This window comes from Heterodontus francisci, chromosome 36 (assembly GCF_036365525.1).
Source record: "Heterodontus francisci isolate sHetFra1 chromosome 36, sHetFra1.hap1, whole genome shotgun sequence".
Classification (NCBI taxonomy): Eukaryota; Metazoa; Chordata; class Chondrichthyes; order Heterodontiformes; family Heterodontidae; genus Heterodontus; species Heterodontus francisci.
The window spans coordinates 15309426-15325156 of record NC_090406.1 but is presented as its reverse complement, the minus strand read 5'-3'; the positions used below and the strand labels follow the sequence as shown (position 1 = coordinate 15325156).

The 15731-nt window shown below is 40.6% G+C and overlaps 1 protein-coding gene across 2 annotated transcripts in view; it reads left to right on the top strand.

The window, feature by feature from the left end:
- LOC137351609 (phospholipid phosphatase 2-like) overlaps positions 1 to 12095 on the top strand; it is an 88293-nt gene extending 76198 nt beyond the window's left edge. For both annotated transcript variants that reach the window (XM_068016217.1, XM_068016216.1), the window contains exons 5-7: positions 1619 to 1676; positions 7452 to 7628; positions 9332 to 12095. In XM_068016217.1, the coding sequence (XP_067872318.1) occupies positions 1619 to 1676; positions 7452 to 7628; positions 9332 to 9472 (376 nt within the window). In that variant the 3' untranslated portion in view covers positions 9473 to 12095. The remainder of the gene's footprint in view (positions 1 to 1618; positions 1677 to 7451; positions 7629 to 9331) is intronic.
- The last annotated feature ends 3636 nt before the right edge of the window (positions 12096 to 15731 follow it).

Below are 15731 nucleotides of genomic sequence, written 5' to 3'. Positions count from 1 at the left end.
TCCCAGGCTTCGTGTTCTGCGTTCACCTTGTGACTGAACGCTTTGGCTCAATCAGTCATAGCATGGAATCCAAAAAAACCACTTCAACTTGGCAGTCATCCTTGATTACAAGGCCAGCATCTTGCCTAAGACAGCCAACAGCTGCCCTCTGAAGGCTGTAACCAGCCAAGGGCCTGATGTTTCCAGATGACTAACAGTGTATTTGGAAAACAAAGGCTGTGCTGAGCTATTCACTGCAGCATGTTCAACTGATATGCTGTTGTGTACCTCATACAGATATTACTTGGTTGCTGAACTTCAGAATGCACCATTGCTGGAAGGATTTCCACTAATTTTGTAGGGGTCCAAAGCTAAGGTGCAATGGACAGCCTTTCCATGAGATCATCAGCCTAAAGTCTTGAGGTTCCTTTATCCCTCTGAAATTACACAACTTTGGAAGAATATGTACAGATCTTTCAAACCAAATCCTAGCGACCTTACCATATTTTTGCCCTGACAAGGTAAACTGAACACACCTCAACTTCCACTATAAACAAATCCTAATCAATGATCAGAGGCAGACCCTGAGTCCCTGAAGGCAAATATACATCCAATCCTGGGAAAGGAAGAATAAAATATATTGAGTTCTTCCATCCAAGGAGTTGGTAATTCAAGTAGCAAAGAGAGTGAAGCTCTTTGAAAATAATCCATACATTCCATTTTAGAGTGATCCCTTAGACAGGTCAAGGATATTGGCCAATACAGCACACAAATGAATACACATACTGTGTATGCATGCGTGCACGTGTGTGTGTCATAGGGTGTGGGCAGTACTGTCCAGCCCTCATTGCCATTTTGAAAGTGGTGGTGAGCCATCATCTTGAATATATATAATTAGCTTGTAATTTAAGGCAATTTCAAAGGGCACTCGAGTATTAACCACATTGAGAACGTGAGTTTCCATCCCCGCTAATGCAGTGCCTTGAGCTGCATCTTTTGAGGTACTAGTGCTGGGTGATGGGATCGCATGATTGAATTGATCTAGAGATCCTTATCAAGATGTGTCTGAAGAGTATCCTTCATTCTGTCTGTCCAAAGGTAGTTGGTCTGGGGGTGTGGGGGGGTCAACAGAAGGGGTGTTATAATGGCCACAGTGTCCTTAGATTAACTAGGCCAAAAGTCATCTAGGGATACCACTCCTGATCACTATTCGTTGACCGCTGCTGGAATGTGCACCAGCAAGATTGGGTTCAAATGTGATGCCCTTCACTGTCGGATAGGCTACTAATACTCTTTTTGCAAGCTCACTATTGAATGAAATATGGGAGAGGGATCAGCTTCCATTGAACTGTGCATCACCGTGAATTGGCACCTTCGGGAGAAAGATAGAAAATGGGAATCTGATTTCCTCTTTTTGGAAAGAGGATCAAAATTATTTCGAGATGCAGACTCAATTTTAATACTCCAAGCGTTAACTGATGGCATGTAACTCTAATTTCATCGTCAATAATGGTATAGATCTACTTGTATAATAATGGACTACGGTTTCATCCTTGCACAGTCCTATACCCTGACTGTTGTGTGTGGAGCCATGATGGTGTATTTTCATCCAACTAACTAAATATTGAATATTTTGCAGGTTATCATTTTATTCTGGCCACTCGTCATTTGGAATGTACTGCATGGTGTTTCTTTCGGTACGTACCCATTAATTGCCTGTTATGTAAAGGCCAGTATCTGTGGATCAGTTGTTTGCTTCCTGCTGTGAAGAACCCCTAATGCTGCAGGTGCAAGCAAGTTTTTTTTCAAAAAAGCCCTGTCTATATATAGACTTTTCTATAATAAGTAAAAAGACAATAGGAATGTGCAGCCATCTGGTGCAAAATATTCTACGTCTTTGGTGCAGTGGGAGATTAAAATGCTTCAAGTCTGCAGGCTGTAGGTCATTGCCAAAATGTCCTTGTTTTCCCAGATAATCAGAATAATGCAGAATGATTTTGTACAGTTGGATTCAGAAGGATCTACACTTTGGTGACAGGCTTACTTAACATTTGTCATGTTGAGGGCTTCAGATGCTTGTCTGAGGACCAACGATAATGTAATGGTTTTACATTTATTTTTACTTACTCTGCTCGTCTCTTTCATCAACAGCAACTTGCACGTATGTGGTGGCTTTAGTGTAGAAAATATCTGGGGATACTGTCCCTGAGGAGGCGGTATGAAATAGAAGTAGGAAGAGATTAGGTGGTGACACTGAAAGCTTTGCCGAAAATAATGTTTTCAAGGAAGTTTTTAATGATGGAAGAGCAAAGGAAGGCAGAAGGGTTTAGAGAGGGAATTTGAGAGTAGGGTCAAGGTGGTGGAAGATCCTGTCACCAGTGGTGAAGCATAGGAAACTGGGAGGGGAGGCAACCTTACCTGAACCCACAGCTAGTTTATGACACACTGATTCATATAGGATTTGCCTTTTTTTTGTTCCTTTCTTTCAAGATAGCACAAAACTCTTATCGAGGCACTCTGTTACAATGAGCTATTCAAGAATTGTTGAAATTCATTCTAGCTGAAAGATGCTGTCAAACGTCCCAACATCTGACTTGACTTAAAAATCTGTGGTATAATTATCAGGCCGCTGGACTCAATTGCTCCTCTTCAATGGCAGACACCTACTGAGCCAGCTTTCCTGTGTAACTTGGCTTTGGCCATTTCTTCAGCTGTTCTCTGCAACTTGAACTTCAAAAAAAAAAGGCCTTGCCTTTTCGAGTGTCCCAATTGATTTACTGAACTTGGTGTTAATCTCTGCCAGTTTATGCAGTCATGTCTTTCCATCTGTCTCTTATTTGATTAATCACGTCTGAGTTGCTTCGTGATGTTCTGAATTCTCAGAATCCTCCTGCAACGATGCAGTCAAATTTGTTATGGAGACCATGGATTTTTCTAATAATGAGAAACCAAGGTAAGTAAAGAGTCGAGGCCCATACAGTTGGATATCACCAAGGCTGTAAAAAGTGGAAAGGGGAAGGTAAATTGGGAATAGGTCAAGCAATTAAAACCACAATCTAGCGTCAAGATTGTATGAGAAAAAAGACGGCTCAAGTTTGTAAAGAGCTCCATAATTTTGAGATCCTAGGAAGGATTGCGTTAGAATATGGTACTGAAGAACTAGAAAGACAAGGGTAGCAGACATAAAGGCATACCATCCCCTCCAAGTCGCACACCATCCTGACTTGGAAATGTATTGCTATTCCACGAACTCCCTACCTAACAGCACTGTGGGAGTACTTTCAGCACACGGACTGCAGCAGTTCAAGAAGGTTACTTGCCACCATGTTCTTGAGGGCAAATAGGAATGGGTGACGAATCCTGGCCTTGCCAGTGATATCCACATCCTGTGAATGAATAATATAGAAGAGACTATATTTCAATATTGTAGGGATGTAAGAAGTGGTGTCTATCTCAATATTTGGGTTATAAGGAGGAAATAGTTTGTGCATGAATAGATTTTGAAGCTTGAAATGATCATGAAAGGTTCGGGGGATGATCCTACAAGAAAGTAATGGCCCACATGCACTTTATTTTTCTGAGAACTCCCTCTAGTGACTGATCCCTAAATGACCAACTTCTGCTTTTGAAATTTTGTGCAAGAATTAGTTCAGTGCCTCAAACAGCCTTACAGCACAAGTGGTTGAGATGCAGTAATGCCTTTCCCCCATATTCCCATTCATACATTTCTTTATCCAAATCCATTTGACCCAAATACTATTAAAATGGTGACAAATCAACCCCCAGCTAGATGCTTTAAAACCTGGTAGTTTAGAAATGGGGCTTTGGAATTTATTGTTTTCCACGTGAGATTGAAATCCTATGCTTCGTAGTCAATATTTGACTTCTGTGAAAGTCACTGCACTTTAAACACACAACGGATGAATGAGTGTGCCACTGCACGTCCTCTGCTTCCTCTGCCTCCTTTGCGTCTTCATCCTATAATCTCTCCCTACCCTCCACCACCCTGGCTCCACCATTAAATGGCAGGGTTGCAGCCATTTTTTAGCCCTACAGAGTGGTTCTGATTCAGTTGGTGGTACTCTTGCATCTCCGTGAGAAACATTGTAAGTTTAAGACCCACTCCAGAGACTTAAGCACATAATCCAGGCTGAGGGAGTGCTGCACAGCTGGAGGTGCCATCTTTTGGGTGAAACGTTACATCAAGGTCCTGTTTAGTCTTGCATGAAGATGTAAAAGATCGCATGGCACTATTTTGAAGAGGAGGAAAAGTGATCTTCCTGGTGTTCTGGCCAATATTTATCCCTCAACCAACATCACTAAGTGACAGACGATCTAGTCATTATCTCATTACTTTATGGGAATTTGCTGCGTGAAAGTTAGTTGCTGTGTTTCCTACATTGCAACAATGACTACACTTCAAAAATACTTAATTTGCTGTAAAGAATTTTGGAATGTCCTAAGGTTATGAAAGGAGCTATATAAATGCAAGTTCTTTTCTTTCCTTTTTTTTAAACCACCAGACCTGTTGCCTTTGTCTTCGCCCTCTATTTCTTGGATAACGCCTTTGGTCACCTTCCCAAACTCACTTTATCCTCTTCCTTTATCTGGTGTTTGTCTTCCTGAAATGGTAGAAGAACATCACATTGGCAGTTCAGAAGTTCATTGGCAAGTCAACATTGTAGACAACTTTGGAAATATTGTCCCTGGGGCATAAAATAAATTTACTGTGAGTGCGCACATATTTCTTATTGGGAAGAAAAGAGAGTTTTATCCCATGCAGGTTGGAACTCACACCCAACTGTTCCATCTCGCTACACTATGCTATCCCTCTTGCTTGTTGGCTGATATATAATCTGTTGTGAATTTTGTTCCATTTACATTGAGCTTTAAATCATTTTTCTGCTGAATTTAACCCAGTGCGTAAATCAAATCTATTGGCAAACTGAATCCCAGTTTTCTTCAGTACATTTTAACCAAGGTAAGGATTTGACTGTAAGCCAGCAAATCCTGACTGCACACATGTGGGCAAACAACACATTTCAGTGTTTCATACATTTTACTGGACTCCCAAAACCTATCCTCAACATCAATAGTGGTTCTATGAGTGGCATAGTGCCTAAGATTATGGCCCTATTGTTGCTATGGTAAATCTTCATTCTTTGTGGTTCATCATATTACATGATTCATATACCTTGTGAATAAGTCTTTAAATCATTCACTGGCTGCAGATTTATTTCTGGTTAGATTCTAAGCTCGTGTTTGCTGCAACTGTTAAAGCATATTTCCTGCTTACTTCAATAAGCGTAGATTGTCCTAACTTTATAAAACTCAATTTTGAAGATCTGTAAAGTATACTCGTACTAAACTGATGCGTTCAGTGGGTATACTGAGCCAAGAATCTCCCAAGTATCATCCTCTATCTCCTGAAGCAGCAGTTGGGAGGCTGTAATTAGCCTCTACGTCTGAGCCATGAAGTGGAGAAAAAAAAATCAGCCACAGTTCCCACTCAACATAAAATAAAAACTTTGGACACTAAGGAAGTCAAGTCATGTGGAGATTGGGTGGGAAAATGGAGTTGAGGAGACGATCAGCTATGATTTTAGGAAGTTGAGGCAGGCTCGAGGAGCCTTATGGCCTACTCCTGCTCTGGTTTCTTATGTTAGTATTTTGTGTGTGTATGGGTATCAGATTCAGCTGCAATAACCCAATCTCATGGTTAATAATCTGCCATACTGACTATGTGGGTTCACATATGAAGAATGGCCTTTTCGGTGAGATACTAGAGAATGCTTGGCAGCCTTAGAATAGAACCTCGATATCAGTCAGAAGCTTCAGGAAAGAAGGGGAAAAAGTCAGGAAGACAATATTTTTATGCTAATGTTTACATATCTTTGACCAGCCATTTTGGCAGTGGCAGGAACATGTCAACTCTCCAAATAGCAAGCTTCTCAAGTAATCACTGTGCAGAGTAGCTTTTGTAACAGTTAGTGTCCCAGATTGTCAAATTTGAAGTGTTTTGAGTGCAGTATTTATAAAGTGTATTATTGCTGGGACTAGTTAACAACTCCATTATTATTGAATTGTGTGACCACCAGTATGGTGGAAGGTGAATTAGATGGGCCTTTTTTTTGTCTAGTAATCTGTGTTCCTAATGATTACTTCTGGCAGCAGCTGCTTGGAATCTTACTGGTCCAATAATGTGCCACTGAAAACTCTTGTCAAATTATTAAAGAGCAAGTAAAATATCCTGATTCTATAATAATTCCTAAAAATTGTAAAAGGTGTCTGTGTACTTTTTTTAAAAAAAGGTTTTCATTGTCCTATGTTGTTTTTTTAGTATCTCAACTTCCTCTTGGAAAATACCTGAGAGCAGATGTTTTGTGCAGACTGCCTCTGCATGGAATATTGAAATAAAATGGGAGAATGTGTGCAATACTCACTACATGGAAATAGCTAATGGGTATTATGCACAAAATGTCTGTTTCCAAGCTGCTCCTATTCGATAGCTCGAAATATGAAACACAGTAACACCATACGCTTGAGAGATATCTGTAAACATATAGATGTTTCCGTCATCTATTCAGGCTTGTGAAAATGTCTGAAAGTGACTAACTCCAATTTCCCCAGCATCGTTAGACCATGGGCTCCCCATGCTGGTCCAGCAGAGATCAATACTTCAGCAGCTGGAATATTATGGCACAGCCCACTGAATCATTCAACACATAACACTGAAATTGATGCTCGCCTTCATAACACTGCAGAACTCTAAGGCAGCTCAGTAGGGCATGCAGCCAATGAAGTGACAATTTTTTTTCTGTGTGGACTCTGTGACATAGTTATTGTCACTTTTTAGATTCCACTCAACGATTCTGGAGTTAACCTATTTGTTTCCATATGCCACAGACGGTGCTGAATACATAGTCAGAACAATCATAACTTTTGCAATAAGGGTGCAAGGATGTAAAAAGTTTCAACATTGGCTCAATGGTACCATTCTTCCTGGGTCAATAGGTTGTGGGTTCATGCCCCACTCCAGGACTTGGGCACATAATTGATATTACAGTGCAATACTGAGGTAATGCTGCCCTGTCAGAAACGCTGTCTTTCACATGAGATATTAAATGGAGGTCATGTTCTCCCAGGATCCTGACCAACGTTCATTGCTTGTGGGATCTTACTGTGTGCGAATTAACTCCACGTTTGCTTACATAACAGTGACTGTGTTTCAACAATAATTCAGTGGCTGTGAAATGCTTTGGGGTGTACTGAGGATGTGACAGGCACTATATAAATGACAGTTTGTTTGTTCATCATTGCATACCATTTGCAGGTTCTGTGCTTTTATCATTCTCTGCCTTGGAGCACTTTACTTTCCAAACCCACTTGTTAAAATATTAACTTTTTTATTCACCTGTTGAAGAAAATGTAGCTTCTATTAATTTTTTTTTTGCTTTCTCTTTTCCACATAGCTGTATGTGCAGGTCCGTTTATGTGCAAAATGGGCTAGGCTTTTGCGGCCAACCATCCAGTTCTTCCTGTTGGCTTTTGCGATTTATGTGGGCTATACACGTGTCTCTGACTACCGACACTACTGGAGTGACGTGTTGGCTGGATTCTTCCAAGGAGCTGTGGTCGCTATTTTAATTGTGAGTATTGAAGGCAGAATTGTCCTGGTGTTTCAGGTAAATGATGTACCAGAATGACAGTAATTTCACTGCCCACAATGTTCTCTTATGAGTGGCTGTGATTTCCAGCCGGCTTCACAAATAATGCAACTTGCTGAGCTCTATGCCTTTCAGTTAAGCGACAGATGTGGCTTAGTGGGGGTAGCACTCTCGCGTCTGAGTCAGGAGTTTGTGGGTTCATGACCCGCTCCAGAGATGTGAGCATAAACTCCAGGCCAATGCTATACTGAGGGAGTGCTGCACTTTCAGAGGTGCCATCTTTCAGAGGGGACATTAAATGAAGGCCATGCCTTCATGTTAAATGCATGTCTGCCCCTTCAGTTGGACCTAAATGATCCCAAGGCACAATTTGAAGAAGAGCAGGGGAGTTTCCCCAGTGTCCTAGCAAAAATTTATCCCTCAACCAACATCACTAAAACTAAAGAATTTTGTCATTATCTTATTGCTGTCTGCGGGACCTTACTTTGAGCAAATTGGCTGCTGCATTTCCTGCATTACAACTGGTGACAACATGTCCAAAAAAAAGTTATTTCCTTGGCTGTAAAGCACTTTGTAACATCCTGAGGTCATGAAATGCTCTTTATAAATGCAAGACTTTTTTCCTTTTTTTGAAGAGGGACATAAGTGATTGGAGTTCGAGTTATGGAGCTGAACTGATGACTGGAAAATGTAACTGCATGATATGAAATCGTGCAGTAACAACCCAGGAAGGTCGCTGATTTAATTGTTGGTCTGCGCCGAGTGAGATGATCTTGGCCAGAATGAAAATAACTTTGCTGCGATTGTCCTTGGTGTCCCTGGACTCCAGAGGATAGATAAAATCAGCCACCATTCCTGCTCCTGATCACTGTACATCCCTGTCGGAGAGTACTTGTGTACGGAGATCAGGTGAGGGCGAGGTTGAAATTTTACGACAAAGCCCTCCTCCATTAAAACAACCTGTCAGCACTCTCTCTAAGCTTGCACATGAAGAGCGCTAAGGTACCAGCGGGCTTTTAACAGAGAAAGAGAAATGAAGAAGGTGGGGGCAGGGAAGAAAAAAGACTAGTCAAGTAGTTTCACAGCCATACATCTCCAAGTTCATCTTGTCCATGATGCCCACTTCTGGCTCCCTGGATTCCCTCCCACAAAACCATAGATGCTCACAACACAGAAGGAGGCTGTTCAGCCCACCATGTCTGTACTGGCTTTTGTCTAGAGCAGTCCAAACTAATTCGCTTGCTCTGCTGCCTTGCCCAGAGCCCTGCACCTTCTTCCAATCAAATACTTATCCAATATTCCTTTCAAAGGCACCAAAGTCTGTAGCTTCAACCACTCCCTGTGCAAATTGTCCATGATCCAACAGCTGTCTGTGTGAAGGAATTTTTCTTTTTACTTAATCAGCAACCATTTTAAATTCATGATCGCTTTTTGCTAACTCCCACTCAATTCAGAGGAGGAAGAGATTAGTTAAGAAAATCTGGAGCAATACACAGTAACTTTTTGCCTTGAGAATGAATTGCAATTCAGCAGCAATTTTCCAACCTATGCAGTGAGATTCCATACAAGAAAAATGGCCTTCGATATAAGGCTGTGCCTCTATCTAAATTTGTATAGATGATGTATATATGTGGACTTGTCTTCCAAAAAAGAAATCCTTAATGATGAATTTCTTTCCATGACAGGTGCGATATGTTTCAGATTTCTACAAACAGAGGCCTCAGTGTTCGGAGGATTTAGAAGCTTCAGAGCCTGAGAGAAAACCCAACATTCCGTTAACTGAAACCGAGCCTATGAATCACTATGGCACTCGACACATGTACTGACTCACCGGTGCCCATTCCCATGCCACAAAATCAGTGCCTTTCCAATCGCGCATTAAAGGAAACCTAGGATTTCCTTCCTTCATATTTTAAACTTTGTTCTGTTTTCTGTGGGTTAACACTGCAGACACATTCAGTCTCTGGGGTAAAAGGAGCATTGACTTTCTTTTTTGTATGCTTGACACAATGAGACCGGATACAGATATGCTCACAGATAAACAGATGAAGCATATTGCCACATTTATCACTGCCAGGAGTAAAAAGGGAAAGATCGTGCCAGAAAATACTAATTATGTCTTTAATATTAAAGGAATTTTCACAATTTATGTAGATGCCATTTTTCAACAACAAAATTTCATCCTATTCTTTTGAGACCCTGGGCCCTGTTCTGAATGCAAGAAGTGGGTAGATTTAGGTAGCTGACTGTGTTGCCAGCGCTTTGCAATGCTACTCTACAACCATCTGTTGGATGATGTGTGCAAGCCATCCAGGACTGTTTTCCCTGAGCTCTCCATGTTTTTTTTTGTAGTCTTTTTATTTCTCCTCACCAGAGAGCTATTTTGAGATAAGGAACTCCCCATGCAGGCAATGATGGAGAGAACGCAGCAAATCCCTTACATTTAATGCAAAGAACATAGTGGAGCAGCTTGACCTGATGTCTGAGGAACACCGTTGAGGAGGATTTGGTTTGGTGAGATACTTTTTGAGAAGTCAGAACAAAAACTTAGATTGCCTCTGCTCTTAAGCTTTCAATGTGCATTGAAAGACAATACTCCCCCATCCTTCCTCCATGTTACAATAGGGAAATATTCTGTGATACAGGACTTGGTTAAATTAGTTAATCTCAGTTGGCAATGTTCAAGCAGTATGTTTGGCCCCAGTGGTCCTGGACTAGGGATAGGGTCAATGAATCCAGAGTTTCTGCTCCTAATCACAACCCAACTGGTTGTACAGGTATCAGGTGTGGGCTGCATTAGGCTCAACACTGACATCCCCTGCCCCTCATGAGTAAATAGTCATTTACTACTGATGGGAGATGATTTTGACATGATGCTTGTACTTGTAGAGCCATGCCTAACACAGCTCACTGGGTTTTGGAGAGGAGGAAAGAAAATTGGAAGGTTCAGACATGACTGGAGTTTAATAGATAAGAACTTTGAATCTATACATTAATCTGAGCGCTTTCTTGCCAAGTGCCGAAACAAGGATCAATGTGTTTACAATGTGTAATACAGTAATAATACTCTCTCTTTAATTCCTAAGTAGGAACAGCTTCTGAAGCATGCAAGATAAGTACTTTCCAATGAATGTGTTGAGTCACAGAAAACAAGAACAAAGATTAAATCCTTATTCTAAGGCAGAGACTGAATAATCTGAGCAATACTGTAACCAGCTCTAATATAAACAAATATCTGTTTTTTTAAAAAAAACTGGCAGCTAGTGTTGTGCGACTTATTTACTATGTTGATCCTGATAGGCTCTTAATGAATTACTTGTGTATATAATGCCCTGATTTTAGTGTATGAGCCCAGTGTGATGTTGGACACTTGGGACTGCCTTGAGCTCAAAGCTCACCACCATTTGTATTGAATTCAGTTAATATGAAGCAAGTCTCTTCGTTGATGAGACCACATGAAAATTTAGATGAGCGTAACTTGCTGCATTTGTATCATGACACAATTACAGTATAGAAAGGTAGGATAGGTTTCTAGATGTTAGCCTTAATGACACCTGATAGCTGCTGATCTAAACTGAGATGTTGCCATGTCTTCCAATATGAAATATTAATGTCACGGGTCTTTCTTCCAAACACCTAATGGAATTGGACCTGTCAAGACTCCTAGAAGTGAGGAAGCCCAGTAGGGATAGCATTTGAGGGCATCTTGATCCCTACTGACCAAGTCCTCCACCCCAAAGGAGAGCCATGCTCTGTGGTCTTTTTTTTAAATCGTTTCAAGGGTTGGTGGACGCCACAATGCTTGTGCCTGTGTGTTTAGACGTGCAAGAAATCAGTATGAATTTGATACATAGTCCAGTAATCAAAGGGTAGGTGCTCCTCTTTATATGGGCATGGTTAACATGGCCAGCTTAATATTGAAGATGAAACTATACCAGGTTTTTATACCACTTTTAAGTTCAGGAGTGTAAACAGCTCTTGAGATGCTTGTTTTGAAGCTGAATCTTGAAGCTTTTTTTTTAGGTCTTTTGTATATAACTACATAAGTAGTCTAGACATTAAGGAACCTAATTTGGGAAATGGGAGTTTAGCTTGTGACAAAAAATAGTTTAAGTTCAGGATTTATATTTCACCAATATACAAAAATGATAAATATATGCAAGTTAAATGTGTAGATCTCTTTTTGCAAAATAAAGTAATCAAAATGATGGCTCACATTCCTCCAAATATTCACCAGCATCTGTACTTTGTTTAAAGCAGTCTTTTTAGAAACTGTTAATGCAGTTCAAATTTTTATAGTGTGGTCCAACTCTTTGAATTAGTTGTAAAATTGCTTTAGGTTTGTGGGTGAAAAATTGTACTTCTGATGAAATACATACATTTTCTTGTGTTATAAATGCAATATAAAAGATTTTATTAATGATGTATTAAAATGATTTTTTTTACATACTGGTGGTAATGTGGTCTAATTCATAACTGAATTGTTTCTGGCTAATTTTAAATACCTCACAGAAATGTTATAGTGCATTCACACCTCACCTGCTGCAGAGCTAAACTTAGTGTAAATCAAGTGTTGAGGCCTGAACCGACTCCAAAAGTAAACGGATCGGGACCAGCTTCTCCAGGAAGTATTGCACCTCTTCGCTCTGTGTTGGCTCAGGTCAACTCTAGATTCAGGCTGCATTTACACTGACTGCAGTGATAACCCTCTTCGCACCAATGCTACCATTATGTGAATGGACCTTTTAATTCACTGATCTCCTTGCGCTAAACAATGAGATTTGAAAAAAGATTGTGGCAAAGCAGGAGGTTAGGGGTTAGAGGTAAAGAGGGGCATCAGCTATCCGATAACAAGCTTTCTGTTGTTCCTCCCAAGTACTCCAGTTGCATCTGCTTCTGGTACCTTCACTGATGTTGAAAATTATCACACTGTCTTCTACTCTCGCTTATCTTTTCAAGGATCTCAAAACTATGAAACTCCTAGAGGAACATGAGAGTAGGAATAGGCCATTCAAATCTTCAGGCCTGTTCTGTCGTTCAGTTAGATCATGGCTGATCTGTACCTTAATGCATCACAGAGCTGTCTCTGTGTACCTTTTGGAAAAAGAGACCTGAGCACGTTTTATCCTGCTCCGGACCGAAAGATGAGCTTCGAGGACTCCCGATCAAAGCCTGATGGCCCTTCACCTCTTTGAGATCCTCCCCGACATCTGCTCGCCTTAGTTCCACAACCCTTAATATGCTTACCTAACAAAAATATGTCAATCTCCAGTTTTGAATTTTTAAATTGACCTAGCCTCAACAACTTTTTATGGGGGGGTGGAGATTTCTAGATTTTCATTACCCTTTGTATAAAGATCCCAATTGGCAAATGCAAAAAAAAAAAGTGGAAACCAAATCTAACATTACAATATACTTTATTCAGCCCTGACTGGTTACATTCCACAGATATTTCCATCGCTCAACGTCCCTAAAAACCATATCACACATAGTATTTGGTCATTTATGGCTTTATAGCTTTGAACTTTCAGTCCCTTTTTTAACCAGATATGTCCAGTTATTTGTGCTCACCAAAACCCCAACTTCTATTCCATCTAGCCTCATGTCCTGCCTGACGGGAATATTTTGGAGGTTGCCTCATCGCTGACTACTGCCCAGTTAATCCTGTTTTTATTGATTGTTCATGAGCTAAGAGGCACCATCTCTCCCTCATCTGCCATTCAAAGTTAATTTAATGTGTTTGGCATTTCCAGATTTACCCTATGATCTCTCTACCTTGATTTTCAAAAGTCTTTAATGCATTGCTCTTGCCTCTTATACTCATTTTATTTATCCATGTATTTTTGTAGGACACACAGTGGTTTGTAACACTGATTTCTTTTTATGCCTTTTTTGCATTAAAAAGCAGAACTCTTTACAGTTTTATTTCAGCCTCTAGTTGGTTGCTGACATTCTGGTCTCTGCCTTGCTGTTCTTTCAGCTCTCCTTTCTTAGGTAACTTTAGTATTTTTTAAATAAGTACATTATTTTCTATCATATTTTGTGTTTTATAAACATCAGTTCCCTATCTATCTCACACCCCATGGATTTTACTTTCCTAAACTTGCAAATCAATTTTTTAGGACATTCAAATTTATCTTAACCATGGCAAAAACTTGGGTCTATCGATTGTTAACAGGGATCTGCTAAATACTAAATCTGATTTTGCATCTGCCTTCATAAGCTTCATGTGGTGGGTCAAGAGGCAGTCACCCATTGCCTCAATGATACTGGCTACATTTTCAGCCCTCCCTTGCTGTTGGCCCTGGTTTTGTAAGTTTGCTTTCAGGCTATTTGAAATTCCCCATAATCACCACATTCCTTGTACTTGCCTGAATAACCCTCCATTGGTCCCTTCACCTTGATCTGACATGGTGTGACAGTTGCCAATTACTGCTTTATCATTACTGATAGTTTTCTATATTGCTTCTGCCAGCTCAATCCCTCCTACTATTTCCATCTTTTTGATGGCTGTCATGTCATCCTTTACCAGTAATGTCGCCTTTCCAACTAGATTAATATGTCTATCTTTACAAACCACTTTTTGCGCACTTAACATATTTGCAGCTTCCAGTCATGTTGCTGTGCTGATATCAATATTTTTGTCAGTTGCAAATTCCTTCCACTTTTGCAAAAGGCTTCCTCCATCACTAAAAGCATTTTTAAAAATTTCTGCTTATTTGAATCCTTTATTATATTTGCATTCCTCTCTCCATGCATATTATTTCTGGTCTGGAGCTAGAGGGAAATAATGAGTTGCTCCTCTGTGTATACAAATACCTAAAACCTTTGCTGGCCAAATGTACTTTAAATTCACACAATATAAAAAGTCTGAAGACATTTTTTTTAAAAAACATTTGTAAAGAATGGAATTTTCTGACTTTGTATCTTGTTTGAGGAAAATTAAAATATAGTCGTGGGGGAGGTGAGGGAAGATCTTATCCTAGGGCTATTTAGGCTGCTGGAACTGAATTTGATACAATTCAAATGGTCGGGTCACTGAAGCAATTTGAGGTAATGATTACAGAGCAGATCTATTCTCTGGTGACACTCCATTTTTTAAAAATGCAAAGCACTGGGGGAAAATCGGCAAGAGCCTTGTAAGCCATGGTCACTTCCACCCTTACAACCCCCCACCGCTTGACGCTACATGAGCACTTAAGATCATAGTTCAGGCAGTGGTCTCCCCTTTTCATTTCAAAGGTGTCATTATTTAAATTCAATTTACAGTACCATCCATTGATGCCATTGCACCTGCAAGCAGAATCCCTGGCCTGACCAGCTGTCAATGGAGGCAACCTCACCCTTCATCCAAATAGCTCCTTGCCCTCCTAGACAATCACCCCAACCTGCTGCTCACCTATGCTCTGTGCATCACCCTCCCCGGCAACTGAGACTGAACCAGACCTTTGGCAAACTTGGTGTGATATTTGATTAAAACCACCTATTCCCACCTCTGTATCATCATCTGACTCTACCCCTGTCTGAGCTCATCTGCTGCTGAAACCCTCATCCATGCCTTTGTTACATCCAGACTTGACTATTCCAACGTACCCCTGGCCGGTTCCCATGTTCTGCTCCCCAAAAACTTGAGGTCATCCCAAACTCTGTGACCTGTGTCCTAACTTGCACCAAGTCCCATTCACCCATCACCCCTGTGTCCACTGACTACCTTGTTAACAACATCTTGATTTTAAATCCCTTCATGGCCTACCCCTCCTTATCTCTGTAATCTCCTCCAGCCCCATAACCCTCCATGATCTCTGTTGTACTCCAACTCTGGCTTCTTGAGCATTCCCCATTTTAATTGCTTCACCATTGGTGGCTGTGCCTTGAGCTGCCTAGACCCTAGACTCTGTGATTCCCTCCCTAATCCTCTCCACCTCACTACCTCCCTTTCTTTAATACGCTCCTTAAAACCTACCTCTTTGGCCCAGCCTTTGATCATCTGCCCCACTATCTCTCTATGTGGCTCAGTGTCAAATTTTGGTTTATGACAATCCTGTGAACTACCTTGGGCCGTTTGATTCAGTTAAAAGTGCTATA